The 14,430-nt window shown below is 35.8% G+C and overlaps 1 protein-coding gene across 10 annotated transcripts in view; it reads right to left on the bottom strand.

Annotated features, from left to right (window-relative positions):
* TRDN (triadin) overlaps positions 1-14,430 on the bottom strand; it is a 224,279-nt gene that overhangs the window by 167,496 nt on the left and 42,353 nt on the right. For all 10 annotated transcript variants that reach the window (XM_051792113.1, XM_051792115.1, XM_051792118.1 and 7 more), the window contains 2 exons: positions 13,007-13,147; positions 11,613-11,639 (listed from right to left, as the gene is read on the bottom strand). In XM_051792113.1, the coding sequence (XP_051648073.1) occupies positions 11,613-11,639; positions 13,007-13,147 (168 nt within the window). The remainder of the gene's footprint in view (positions 1-11,612; positions 11,640-13,006; positions 13,148-14,430) is intronic.

The following is a 14,430-nucleotide window of genomic DNA, read 5'->3' as shown; positions in this document are numbered from 1 at the left end:
TTCTTCTCAAAAAAATAAGTATAAACACTTTTTAATTGAAAAAATTAATGAAAAACGGCTGCAAAATTACTGTGGGTTTAGGAAATTTACTGCTAGTTTGACTGCAAAATATGTATGGAGCGATGACTGTACAACTGGTTGTCTAAATCAGGCTCACATTGTATCAGCAGCGAAGCTTGCTTTACACAAATATTTCAGTATGGTGCACAAAAAGATACTTTCTAGACAACTACACTGAGAATCTCATTAACTCCCTGCTACATTAGGATACCACACATACAAAAAACCATACACAAATTCCTTAAAGTTAAATACGTCTTCATAATACACTAGTGTGTGCATATATGCTTTTATATATTGCAAAGCATCCCATAATTAAGATATCTTTACAAACGCTCCATTATAGTCTGAACCATTATAAAATATTGCAGCCTGGAACACATCAATTCTGCTATATTGCAACAGAAATTTTCCCAGCACAAATAAATCTCATCTCAATATAAGCTGTTCTGGATTAATTCACAAGATAGAAAACAGTGACTATTTGCTAACTTCAAAATATTTAAAATAAGGAAATGAATTAGATTATTGGATATTTTTTGTTGTTGTTGTTCTGAGAGTTCTGATACTCTCTGCTTCATCTTTCATGACAAATAGCCTTAATTTTCTAGTAATCATATCATATCTTATTGCTGAGTTGAGAAAGTGGCTGTAATACCGTAGAAGACTTACATGGCCAGTTTAAAGCATGTAATTTATCTCTATCAATGACACATTGTTTATAAATCCTAAATATTACGAGTTTTTGTTTAGAAAAATGACAGAATCAAGCAGCAACAAGGATAATCTTTGTCACCACAGCAACCATCCAGATTCTTTATGAGATGACAGCATGGTTTATTAAATTATTGTAAAAGAGTATGTATTTTAAAAGCCATATTTCACTGTTTGTTTTCTTAAGTTATTAAGCAGACATGATAAATTATCTTTCTCCTTGTGTTTCTCCGGTTTTGAATGGATAAGTACTTTATTTCCTTAAATATGAATACTGTTTGATGCTGACTTCTCTAGACTTCAGGTCTTGTGCAAGTACACAGAACAGGCAGGGTGATTATTTTAAATAACTTCAAGAAGGGAAGCTAGTAGTCTTCTCACTGACAATTTCAAGATGCTCAAATGAGACACAGTTGACTATATTGTTAGCAGGCTGATATATCTATGTATTGTTGACCCAAGGCAGACCCTCATAATCAGCTGAGGATCAGTATTGCAGGCAGCTTTACTGAAAATCCCTGTTGACCACATAGTCTGGGCTCTAGCTCCCCCCACCCCTCACCCAGCTAATTTTCATTAACAGCATTTGACAGTGTCTAATGACAGCACAGTACTGGCCATGCACTCCAGCTCCAGGAAGATCAGGATGGGAGAAAATAATTACAGTCCCTTGAATCCATGTGAAATAGTGTGTCAGCACTTGCAAGGTTTACATCAGTGTGAATGAAGAGCACAGCCCTTCATGGTAGGGAATGAGGAGATTCTCCTGGTCCTGGTTCCCTTCTTTGTCTGTGTTTGTGTTTCTGATTTTGATTGTTCATTATCTCCTTTTTTTTAACATGGTAAAATAGATGGCATTATTCTTAGCTATTTTAGTTGTATTGTATTATGATAGCATTTAGGAGCCTCAGACAACATTAATTACTTTAGGTACCACATGGGGTTATAACACAATATAAATATCCCATCTCTGTAACACAGAGGTTCAAACTTTGAGGGCTACATTTCTTCTATTAGTGGGAAAGCGCAGCCCTGCATCTTGCTTCATTAGAGGATAAAGTGGTGACTAGCATTGTTAAAACAGGCTATTGTTCTGCTATTGTTAAAACAGGCCCTAAACCTTATTCTCTGCTGACTTTTCATCTTATAAATGATATATACCTTTAAAAAAGCCCAATAAACCATATTAAAAATGTCAATTATATGAGAGATAAAGTGAGAAAAAAAAAGGATTATTGTTCTCATTTGAAATACAAGAATGCTTTACTGAATGTAACCCACAAACTCAGCAAAGGAATTTAACCCTGAGCCCTGACATTCCACATTGTCCCTTCATACTTAAAGCCATCCTGTTTCTGCTTAAATACTACAGTAAGCATAGAATGTAGTTTTAATAAATCTAGTATTTTAAAGGTATAATTAAGCACATGGAATTTTATGTGAAATGAAAAAGCATTTTTTCTATGGAAATTTTACCAGGTGGTTGTCTTTTTCATAATCTGTTACAGGTAAGACAGCACTATACCCCCTTAATGCTTTGACATTCTTTCTCTCATAAATATCTAAGTGTGAAAAGGAAAATGAGTTCAATTCAGAGTCCTGGTGTGCCAGAGGCTAATGATTTGCTTTTGAGCAGTTAAAACTCTTACAGCCATTGCTAGAAATTTAATGGGGCTATATCCATGTTAGGTTATCAACACTAATTGGTAGCAGGCAGCTGAAGAGTTGGTGGAAATAGACACTGAGGGCAAGGCAAGAGTGAGTGGTGTTAAGAGCTTTAGAAGATGAGAGAGATGTCATTTCTAATGTGTTTTTAGATGCTGTCTGTATGAAGAATTTTAGTCAACTCTCTTGCTGTTGGTATCCTCAGGAGAAATTTGCAATTGTGCAGCTGATGTCTATTTTTAATCCAGATAGTACCAGCTGGTGAGGGTGACAGTTATTCTTGTGGGGCTAGAAGGAGAAGAAAGGAAGCTAGAGCAACTTCTAGCTAACTACTAATAGATCACGTAGCTGTACTCTAGAGGGATGAAAAGAAAATCCACAACAAAACCAAAACAAATTTTGCAACAGCCAAAAATCACAGGAAAAAAAAAAGAAAGAAAAAAGGAGCAGGAAATACTTAATTGGGGAATTAAATTAGTGTATTGTACCTGTATCCAGGACCTAAAGACAGCGTAACAGACCTTTAATACTGGCATTCAGTATTGGAAGGTCCGAGTGACACATATGACTTACTCAGGTGACTTCTCTACCAGCTTGCTAGTAGCACAGTTTTCTTAGATCTTTCCCTATTCTGGGGATTCATAGAAACTTCAGGCTGAGGTACATAATAACGCTTCCTGAAGTTATGTGTTGTAAGACCTTTCTTGAAAATGCAACAGGGACAAATTGCTCTTATTGATGAAAATGCTGAACAGTTGGTGTGCTCATTCACTGCATGAGATACCAGGCCACAGTGCCTCTTAAGTATCATTTCAGAATTCTTTATCCTTCTCTTTGGAAATAAAAAATAGAATTTAGAGTGAGAATAAAGGTGTTTTTTTTTTCTCTTTTTTTTCTTTCTTTTATATTTTGCAGAATTATACAGTGTCTCTTTCATTTGCTGTATGACACTATTGTTGACAGGGCTCACACAGCATCACTTCTCATTCTTCTTGGTCCGAACCCTCTGCTCTAGTGAATATTTACCCAAACCAACATGTTCTTCTGTCATGGTTTGAGATAGCCCCAAAATCTAATTCCCTAGCTCCATCCCCCCTCCCACATCTCAACCTAATGTGAGATGGGTTTTTCCAGACAGAACACACCAGACTCAAAGTGGGGGGAAAGGGAATATATTACAATGTCCTTCTTTCCCTCCTGGACTTTTATTTGGAGGGGAGAAGAGATCTGATCATTGTAAATACATATGTCATGGTAGAGATAGTTTGTGATCGTGTGTATAAGGTGATATGGTATTTATTTGTACAGTCATAGTAATATATTCCCTTTCCCCCCACTTTGAGTCTGGTGTGTTCTGTCTGGAAAAACCCATCTCACATTAGGTTGAGATGTGGGAGGGGGGATGGAGCTAGGGAATTAGATTTTGGGGCTATCTCAAACCATGACATCTTCTAAATTGTGAACTTTGCTGTGAAGTGACATTGATGGGTCCTAAAGCTATTCAGCAAAGTTCAGGTTCTTCACCTTAGTTGCCTTTATTTCCTGCACTTCGTACTTTGTTTGATATCACTAAACTGCTATCAGAGATACAGAGAACACGGTGATGTTTTATCTTATTTTTGCTTTTACAAGACTACAGTAAGGGAGATGCATTGTTAGGAAGGCATTTGCAGACAGGGTGCTTGTTATTTTCATAACAGCAAAACATCCCAGCATGACTATATATTTTATTATGAGTCACTCTTTCTTGATCTCCAATTTTCTAAACTGAACTTTTTCCAGTCCTCTTTTTCTCATTATGTCAAAGATAATTAAACATGTACATATTTTTCTATATTGCTATGTTTGAAACAGCCTTCCTTCTGCTATAGAATAAAATAGCTTAAGCAATTAATGGTGACTAGAAGTGTATCGCTATATTACTATGTACTTATTGAAAACATTTTGTCACCAAATCACAGATTGGTGTTATTGACCTTTCTATTTGTTATTATATATTTGGGCATTTTTGTGTATCTACCAGGGCTTCTTAAAAATGTAATATCACAAATTATTTCAATACAAAATTGTCTTTTAAGAAAATAGGGGAAAAAAATATTTTTCCCAAAGAGCTGAGGTAAAACAGAAAAGAAAGTAAATGGAATGGCTGTGGCTAATTCCAGCCAAGGCAAATAGAACTTGACATGGTGCACAACCATTTTTAATTTCTTTCTAAAGCCTAAATATTTTTTTTATTCTTCTTTAGTTTTAATTTCCAGTTGAAGTAGGAAAGTAATATCTTATCAGAAAGGTTTTTATGGGAAGAGGGGTACTTGCAATTGTCTTTGACTAATTGTCCGGTAAGCAGCATCCTTCAGGAAGACCATACACAGACTTTTATATGGTGGAATTTCAGTGACTGTGCTTTTGAAAGAATTAAAAGGGGAAGGTATTAAAAGACCTTCAATTCGAGACATTTTTCACATAAAATTAATTTTTATTCCTAGTATGAAAATATGTTAAGACTATATTTTTCATTCCCAGACTGTAGTCTGGTACCTAGGTTCTGAAATGTAAAATAAATGCTAATTACACTTTGATTAAAAGCAAAAACCAAACCAAAACACAGCAAAACCCTTAACCCAAACGCATCAGAGATAGAACCATGTAATCAAAACCAGGTTTTATTTTCCTTCTATGGAACACAAAATTTTCTTGGCAAGCTTCTCTTTATGGATTCTAGCCTACCAAGTTGTTATTGGACCAATTTTAAATTACATTTAAATAATTTCAGTTTTTAAATTTCATAATCAATTTTATCAATCTGCCTTTAATAGAGTGTACTTTTATAAAGAAAAATTCCAGGCAAGACTTGTAGACCTCTTAGTAGGGCAAAATTTTATACAAACAGCAATACATAAAATCTTTAATTTTGACTAGTATCAAAGAAATATTTTCCCATATGAATCTATTTAATAGTTTGGGGTTTTTTGTAGGTTTTGTTGTTTGTTTGATTGGTTAGATGGTTTTTTGGTTTGTGGAGTTTTTTTGTTTGTTTTGTTTTTGTTTGGGTTTTTTTTGTTGTTGTTGTTGTTGGGTTTTTTTTGTGAAAGGAGGAAAAAATAGAAAAAAAGAAATTACAAGACTAACCGCGGTTACTCTACTCAGCTTTTAAAAACTTCAGCAGTGCAGATTCTACCTTACCAAATTAGTGTGAAAATATACATTCCTATAAATTCAATCACTTCTAGATCCAACTGATTTTATTTTAGGGGTTTAGCGTGCAGAAGAGAGAAGTCTCTGTGGTCATGAACATTGGCTGGACTTGCTATATTGTCTCCTTGGAATAGCAGTAGCTGTGAGTAGATCTGAGTTCACTCAGAAAAATATGCAGGACCTCCAGTTCTGATGCTGTGGGTTTAACTGAGTTTTGGAAAAATTTTTCATTTTCCAGGCCAGGAATTTACTCTGTCTCAAGCACAGCATGCTCCAACCAGTGAGATACCTTCCTAATGCCCCCTCTTCTCAGAGTGAGAACCTCCCTAAGGTTCCATAGACAGGGCACAAATGAAGATTTTCATGAAAGTAGCATGGATAGCTTCACTTCAGATTTTCTCTGATTTAAGAGAATAAGTTAAAGAGCTGCAAGCCTCTCTTCTGCTACACTTCTGTCAGGGGTTTCTACTAGCCTTGTGGCTCAAAGTTCTCTCTCAATCTTTTAAAATATAGTTGGTAAGTTTGTATTAAAATTTTTCAACTCAAGTTGAAACCCAATCACAATTCTGCAATAAGCAAAAGAACTATAATTGAACATCACTATTCCCTGGTGGTACATAGTATTGTTTCATCTGGATAATATGGAAAATATTTTCTTTCCATTATAAAATGTTATTTTGTGGTGGATATGCTATTGCTGCATTGATCAGCCTAAGTAAAACAAGATGAGATTGTTAAAAGAACATTAATAACAGAAATGGAAGCCGCAAAAATGAAAAATGCAGAACACACATATCTGGAACAGCAGTTTAACATCTGAGAATTGAACCAATCAATGGTTTTCATCTTTTAAGACAGGGTCTACTTTACACAAAGATATGCAAAATGCTTTGTAGCAAAATGTAGCCTAGGGAGACAGTGAAAGCCTTTTAGAGAGATCTGTAACAGCAACTCATATACAGAAAAGTGAACATTATCATGCAGCAACATAAAAGAAACTCAATTCAGAACACATTACCAGTACAAATAGGTATATACTTTAGGGATGATGAAACTGCACAATTATTTTGTAAGATACATATATCTTGACACAGTTTTCAGGTTGCTTCTATGGTATTCTGAATTTATTTTCTCTAGTCCATTTCCAAACTGTCTGTAGCCTTGGGTTCACAGGAAGTGGCAGATGAATTACAGAGATGCAAAAACTGTCCCCTCACTGGGGAAAATGCTTGGAGTATGGAGAAGTTTTTTGGGCTATATTTTTAACAGTTCTGATATGCTTCCTGATGCATTTACACTGGTCGATCTTGGGCAGCAATAAGGACTTCTGTCTCATCTGCTGAGTAAACTGAACTTTTGATCTGATCTTACATTCTTAGGTATGTAAATAGATAAAAGAAATCTAACACACATTTTAAATTGCAGGACTAATACTTAAGTATTTGTCAGTATGTTTTTCCCTACCCTACCTGGATACCGAAAACAGTTCTTTTTAGAATTATACAGGCTATTATATCAAAACTGCTTTCAAATCCAAATTAGCAAATTCCCTACCAGTCTTCTCTAAGCAGGTCGTTCCTGCCCCTCCGCTTTCCCTACAACAAACAAAGTTGTAGGTGTTTGCTTGATCATTCTTAAAAGGAAATCTAGGAAATTGTCTGGCCTGAGAACCCTTCCTTTTGAGAGCACTTTGTTTGTCATTGTTAGCACAGATCAATACCCAGGTCTGAACAAGCAGATACATTGTGCTGAATAAATTCTGACTGTTCTAATCTTGGGATGCAGAGGAGGTTAGTAGGGGTGGGTGTCTGGAGTCAGGTCTGGGGGAATTGCACCTTGGCCAGAGTTGCTGAGGGTAACTCAGAGTAACTGACTATACCTTTAGAAGTTGCCACATTTTAAGAGCCTGACATGTATGTCTTCAGCATATTAATAACCAGCTTATTATTCAGGGAAGGATATTCTCATTTGAAATGAGAATGGTGCTTTTCCAAAAAAAAATTTGTATTTTCCAAAATTTCTTGCAACCTTTAACAGAAATTTCTATTAAAGCATTTTTCTATCTCATACATAGTCTAACAGAAAATTAGAGATCCATCTCTACCTCAAGGAAAACAAGTTTCTTTTGATTGTCAATAAGAATAATATTATGCTAATTAAAAAACTTTTTGATAATACAGAGATGGATAACACTGCCATGATGGTGCTTTATTTCTAAGTCTGCTTTTTAAATGAATTGTGTTTATTGAAGTGAAAATTATTTACAGTTTAATAATAACATTTTTAGCCATGGTTGTCAATGCTGAAGTGTCTGCACTTGCTTATTATTTACAGATCTTTTTTTCCAGTTTTGTGCACTAGATTTCTCAGCTCTTTTTGAAACTCACAACTGATGCCAGCAGTGTCAAAAAATAAAATTCTCTCTTTTTTTTATAACAATAATTTCTAGTAAAACGGACCAAAATATGACAAAACATGCAGCTGTCAGATAATGAATAACACGAAAAAATGAAGAACGTGATCAGTCATTACTGTTGTAGAAAGAAATTAAGCCAAAAACATATTAAGCCTGCAAGAAAGAATTAACATTCTCTTTGTCTTTTGTGAAAATACCCTACATCTTTAGTATATTGAAAATATGCATTGTTAAAGACTACAGAATAATCTTTCACTATGTCCGTTGAAGAACATTGCTTTTCTAGACAAGTGTTCATTCTTTTCCAATTATTAAAGATAAACATTAGTGATAAGACTTGGACTGGCAAAAATAATTGCAATAAAAAAGGTACTTGAGAGATATTTTCATCCTTTCTAAAGGATTCTGAAGCTGATATTAGTCCCATTGCCTGAAGAAGCCCATTGTCATTACTCGTACTTCTATTATCTTTGCTTTCAATTTCCATCTCTAGGAAAGTGAGCTTTGATTTCTTTCAGATCATAATTATCATTAGGTTTTTCTTCTTTCACAACTAGTCAATGTCCTTGCCACTCCCCTTGAGTTTTTTTCCAATATTTAATTGCATTGTGATACCAGCAATCTTCTTATTTTTTCCAGTTACTCTATTCCATTATAAAGTAAATTTTATGCAAACCTTTTAGCATTCACAAAGGATGCTAGTCAACAAAGCAAAAGTGTGAAGGCTTGTCCACACACTAAAGGTAAGTTTGGTAATTTTTAAACAAATTCTCATCCTGTTCATGAAAACTGCAATAACTGTGGATTAAATCCAATATGAATAGTTAAAAAGCAGGCATAGCATCCCATAACACACATTTCCAGAGTGAAATTTGAGAGAGGTTTTCTATAAAAATGTGAAAAATATTAATCTGTTCATCTTCTAGAGACAGCAGTAGTGTATTGCACAATCTCACTGTGTCTTTTTTTTTTTTTTAGGATGTTCAAATGCCATAAGCATAAGAATCACCTAAAGAAAGATCATTCACTAAGCTATTGATAAAATTCCTGCTCAGAAGGGAAAGGACTTCGATGCAGAAATGGTCCTTTACATATACCAGAGAACACACCATAACTAAAATATGTGTTTCTGATTTCATGGATCTAGCTAACATTTTGATACCCAAGAAGTTTCCTGGTTTATTTGTGTAGCGGTCCTCCTTTGGGTCCAGTCCTAACAGCAGCCTTGTTGGAAAAATGACCAATGCAATGCTTTGTTTTAGAAAGCTTTTCTTCTGGAAGTCTTATTTCTGGACCATACAGACAACAGCACACATTAGTTAAGAAAAACTACTCAAAGAGATCTGCACCTTGTGCTGGGAGAACAGATGTTTGTGAGAGTGTTCCCTGCAGGAGATCACCTGAGCCCTTGGCTCACCTCCCAGGGCTTTGCCTTCTGCGCTCATGAGCTTTAGCTCTGGGAATAAATTTCACTGCCTAAGTAGAAAAACTGTTGACTAGACTGTATCACAGAGCTCTCAGAAAACTTTTGTTTAGGCTAAAGTGCTGGTAATTCAGCTTTTGATGTTTATACAATTTTAAGAGAAGTCTGCAGAGAGGCAGGAACAGCTCTGAGGGGCTCAGAGCTGCCTGTCACTGAACAGACATGCAGTACTCTGCACTGGCATTTCCAGGGGATTGGTGGCTGCAGGCCACGTATATTGTATTTCTGTAGCCCAGTAAAAGAGGTGACAAAACCAAGTATAAACAAGGCCAGATCCAAGCTGCCAGAATGAAATGGAGACCTCTAGTTACCTGGAGATGGTTATTTGAGGATGTTGCTATATGAAAGCTTATGGCTATACTCAGAAAGGGGTACTATCTTCAGCAGTCCCAGTCAAGGAACAGCTTTTAGCAGGGAGACAGAGATGGGAAGCCTTTTCCTCTAAAAGACAAAGGAATGATCTTGAGGACACATCCAGGAAATGGAAAAGACCACTCAGAATTTTTTTACTTCTCAGGCAGATGAAGCATGTTTGAATTTGGGTCTTTTCACATCTGTGTGGCTGAGTTAACCTGTAAGACACCAGACCCTTAGGAATCACCAGCTCCTTGCCCATTTCCTTCACACCAAAGATGGAAGTCCCTCTCAGGATTTGTCTCCAGAGCTAGGTTATGAGCTTTGAATAGTAAGGAAAATGTTCCAAACCAGCAGTTAGATACTTAGCTCCCTGGATGGAAGACTTTTAGGTCCAAACAATTGTCTCATTTCATCACTTCCAATTAAGCAGCTTCCACCTTATTTGGATGGTTTCTCTGAATTGTGTTTCTACAGACTTGTGTCCCAATGCAAAGGGTTAGGCCCGAGTGTGTCAGTGATTTCCAGAGAAACAGGGATTGCAGTGCTGAACATGGTGTTGTCCATAGTGTTTTTATAGGTAATACCTTCCCAGACATGAAGAATCTTCATGGTACTTCCAGCCTGGCCAGCTACACTGGCCCATGGTGAAAAAACATGGATGTACCTAGCATCCCTACAAACAACAGTCCACAGCTTCAAACTCTGTGCACCCCTTTTTAAAACTAACAATGCATTTCTCTCTCTGGGAGAAGAGACAGAGTGGTGCTGAACATTTTACAATTCTTACTGATGGAGTAAACAGATGGAATGTTTTCCTACACTGTCTATAAGTTTTCCTAAAAATGAAGGATCACCCATAGAAAGATGATTCATCCTGCTCTTCAAGCCTATTAATTCCTTGGATGCTCTATTGAGAATGACAAAATATGTCACTAAATAGAAGCTTGATCCAGTTCCAATTAACTGCAGAGAAAACTGGATTGTGATCTCAGCAGCAACTGGGGTAATAGATTCTTCAACACAGGCATTTACCTCTTGAGAAATTGATGAATATCAAATTCAGATCACATGGGGCTGGTTCCATATCCTACTATTCTCAGCCTTTGCTCCATATGGAGAAAAAACACGCCCTAGTTTTGAAAAGCTTTACATCGTATCATCAATAACTCAAGCCTTCTAATACATTTTCATTTTGATTTAATAGAAGTTGAACTTTAGTTTTATGTTTCATCATAACAATTTAAATATCTATAAAGATTTATATTATAAATCCTATTTACTTCACTTGTCTGCTTTAAGAATTCAATTATAACTAAGTACTTTTTCTGAAGACTCAGAATCAGGCCTTATTTTAGAGTCCTGTGTTGGCACAAGATAAAATGCTTTTATGGTGCCTCATTATTTCTCACTATATATTCTTTCCATAGTATTCTATAGTATTATTTTTGATTTTTATTTCTATCCAGACATACATATAACTCATTGATATTAACAACAGTCCCACATGAAGGGTAAGGATACAGATAATATATCTATAATTCTATTTTTTATGATAATTTTTAAAAATTTCTGGGTAATAATGGAATACTCAAGAAGTCTCACAGAGCAGCAAACAGCACAGTAAGTATTATTACTTGAGTTTCTTTTATATCACAGATATACTAGTTTATTCTTAAAATAGGTGCAAAGTATTTTCCCTCTATAGTAAAGCAACCGACCAACCTTTTTTCATGGAAGGTTCCACTTCACCTAAACCAAGAGAAGAAAACAAATGTCAGAGAAAAGATTTTTAAAAAACACCAACATTTTTTCTCATGTTTTCTCATTTTAATTTCAAAAAATAATTTCTCTTCTTTATAGGCTAAATGGTAAGCGTCTATTCTGAGATTTTGAATTTTTCATAAAGATTCTCTTACCATAGAGTTTTGGGTGGATAAATTCAAGGTGCACTAGTAACTAAGGAAAGATCCAAATCTGCGTTTGTGCTTCTGAATATTAATTTGTAACTACTATTTACAATTTGCTTTGTTTTATGCACATTTCCATGTTTTAAGGAAAGGCCCAGTAGTCTGGGTTTAGTTCCAAATGACACAATGTATATGCAGTTTTGGAAGATTGTAAATCTAGCAATGCTTCCAGTGAAATCCAAGGCAAAAAAAAATAAACTATTTTGGTGGAACTATGAACACTTGATTGCTGCAGTATGTTATTCCACCTCCATGTAGGACATGACAATTTAAACGCCTGAGCCTGAATGACTGTGGTTAGTGTGCAGCCTCAGCTGCACTGACTGCAGCACAGAGCTCACATGCACTTAGTTTTTATATACAGTGCTAATATATTTATTACATAAGATGCCTTACTGCCTTTTCATACTGCTGGTTGATATTGATGAAATTCCACCTGGGCTAAAAGCTGCTAGGACTAAGGTCTCCAAACACCTAGCGAGCATTCAGATCTTGCATTTTTCTGTGTCCGGTATTTTATGACCTTTCATACTGCCATTAACACTTACACACTCAAGTATTTGAAAGCTTGCAGGTTCTTTGGGAGCTATTAAACTACAAGAATGAACTCTGATCAAATTTTACCAAGCTCTCCATATTTCATCTTTTCTGTTTCTCAACCATCTGAGAGGCTGACTTTCTACTAGTTGTAAATCTTATCTCAGAATAGGATGCCCAGTTCACAGACTCACATGCAGCAGCCTCTTAGTGTTCATATATGATGCTAATGTAAGGAGCTCATGAACATATTTAAAAAGTAGAAATTTGATGACATGTAAAGTTTATGAACAAGCAGGCAGAATTCAATTTCAGTACATGTTGCTTTTTAATTATATTCTGGTATAGCCAAATTAATGCTCTTTACTTTAAGATGTAGTAATGGTAATATTTAATTCTGACAGCTTTTCTGTAATGGTACATTAAACATGAGATGAAAGCTAACAAAGAGACCAACTTACTGATCGGAATAGCCAGTAGATGCTTTATGAGCAACAATGTTACTTTTCATTTTGTTTGATCTTGTCTGTGAGGTTAAAAGCTGAGTAAGCCAGCATAATGCGTGTAAAACAGCAGTTAGAGCAGTTACAGAAGTCTTTACATTACAAATACCTTCATCACTGTCATCATCATCATCACTCCATACGATGTCAGACAGTAAAGAAAAAAAGCCATAAATCCAATCAGCAGATTCTTCCAGTGTCTCATGAATGATTCTCAGTGGTTCTGTGCTGAGCTTGTTAACAGATCTTCCTGAGTGCAGAGTATAAAACAAAAGCGGTTTCAAAAAAAACCAACAAATAACTCCTTCAGTGATAAAAGTTAATCTTCATTTTATACAGGACTAATTAGACCACCTCTTTTAACAGAAATAAGGATTGTGAATGTTAATTTTTATTATTAGAGGATTTGAGGACAGCTCTCCTTCCTATGCAAGACTGGTATAAACTGTATCCTATTGCACTTGCTATTTGCAGAGTGATTAGGGACTCAGTGTACAATTTGGTCTGATCCTGTACTCCAGGTTCTGGCTCTCCTTCTGAGGCTTGGTTGGACAAAGTATAAAAGTAGATTTGTTTCTACCTAACATTCATTGTTTTAGATAAGCTCTTGCTTTCAGCTGCTTTTTTTTTTTCTTTGAGTCAGGTCCTCTACGTCTTGATGCCTGTTTAGGATTCAGTGCCATCAATTTCCTGCTCTTCATATCACATGTCCCCCTGAACCTGTTCCCTTACACAAGTTCTGACTAAGGAAATTGCTGAGTGCTGATTTATTTACTTTGTTTATTTTCATTGACTTCATGCATTGAGATGTAGAGATTTAATTTTTTCAACTGATTTGCCGCAGATACTCTTCTAAAGCATTAACCAGGAGAATGAACAACTAATTTAGGCTATTAAAAAATAAATCTATGACCCAAAACTCACTTCATTCTAATCTAGAGATGCTGAGGAGTAGAAGTCGACTAATAGAGTAGACATGGTCAGAAGTGTCTTAGCATAACAAAGGTTTTGATTCACAAGCAGGGAGGGTTGAACTTTGGACAGCTGCCTTGATTTCCACTGTGGATACCCACCCTCCTTTTATCTACTGGTTGCTTACAGAGGGTTCAGTTGTTTTTACAGCCACAGGCTTTTACAGCCCCAGGGAATACAGCTGAAAACTAAACAAGAACTGGTATCAATTTATTTGAATATACTCATCTATCAAGTAGCAGTTCAAGAACTGCTTCACAGTTAGCAGAGCTGTCTCCCCTGGGCAGGCAAGGGAGATGCTCAGAGAAAAGCAAGATCAAGAGCAGAGGAAATTATTCCAACCACCCCAAGGCAAGCCCTCTTTGCTCATGAATCAGTCTTCAATATCATATCCTGGTCTTTAATTCATGACATCTTCATACTCCACTAAGAAAAGGTATTAGAAATTATAAGTCTCTGGAGGCAAAATTTTCCGGTCATACCCACACTAACAGGCCCAAGTTGCAAATCCTGTTTAACACACGAAGTTTAGAAAAATCAGTTTGGAGCTGTATAGATGAC

This window comes from Manacus candei, unplaced genomic scaffold (genome assembly GCF_025592945.1).
Source record: "Manacus candei isolate 608988 ecotype Guabito, Panama unplaced genomic scaffold, ASM2559294v1 h1tg000034l, whole genome shotgun sequence".
Classification (NCBI taxonomy): domain Eukaryota; kingdom Metazoa; phylum Chordata; class Aves; order Passeriformes; family Pipridae; genus Manacus; species Manacus candei.
This window is presented reverse-complemented; position numbering and strand designations above follow the sequence as displayed.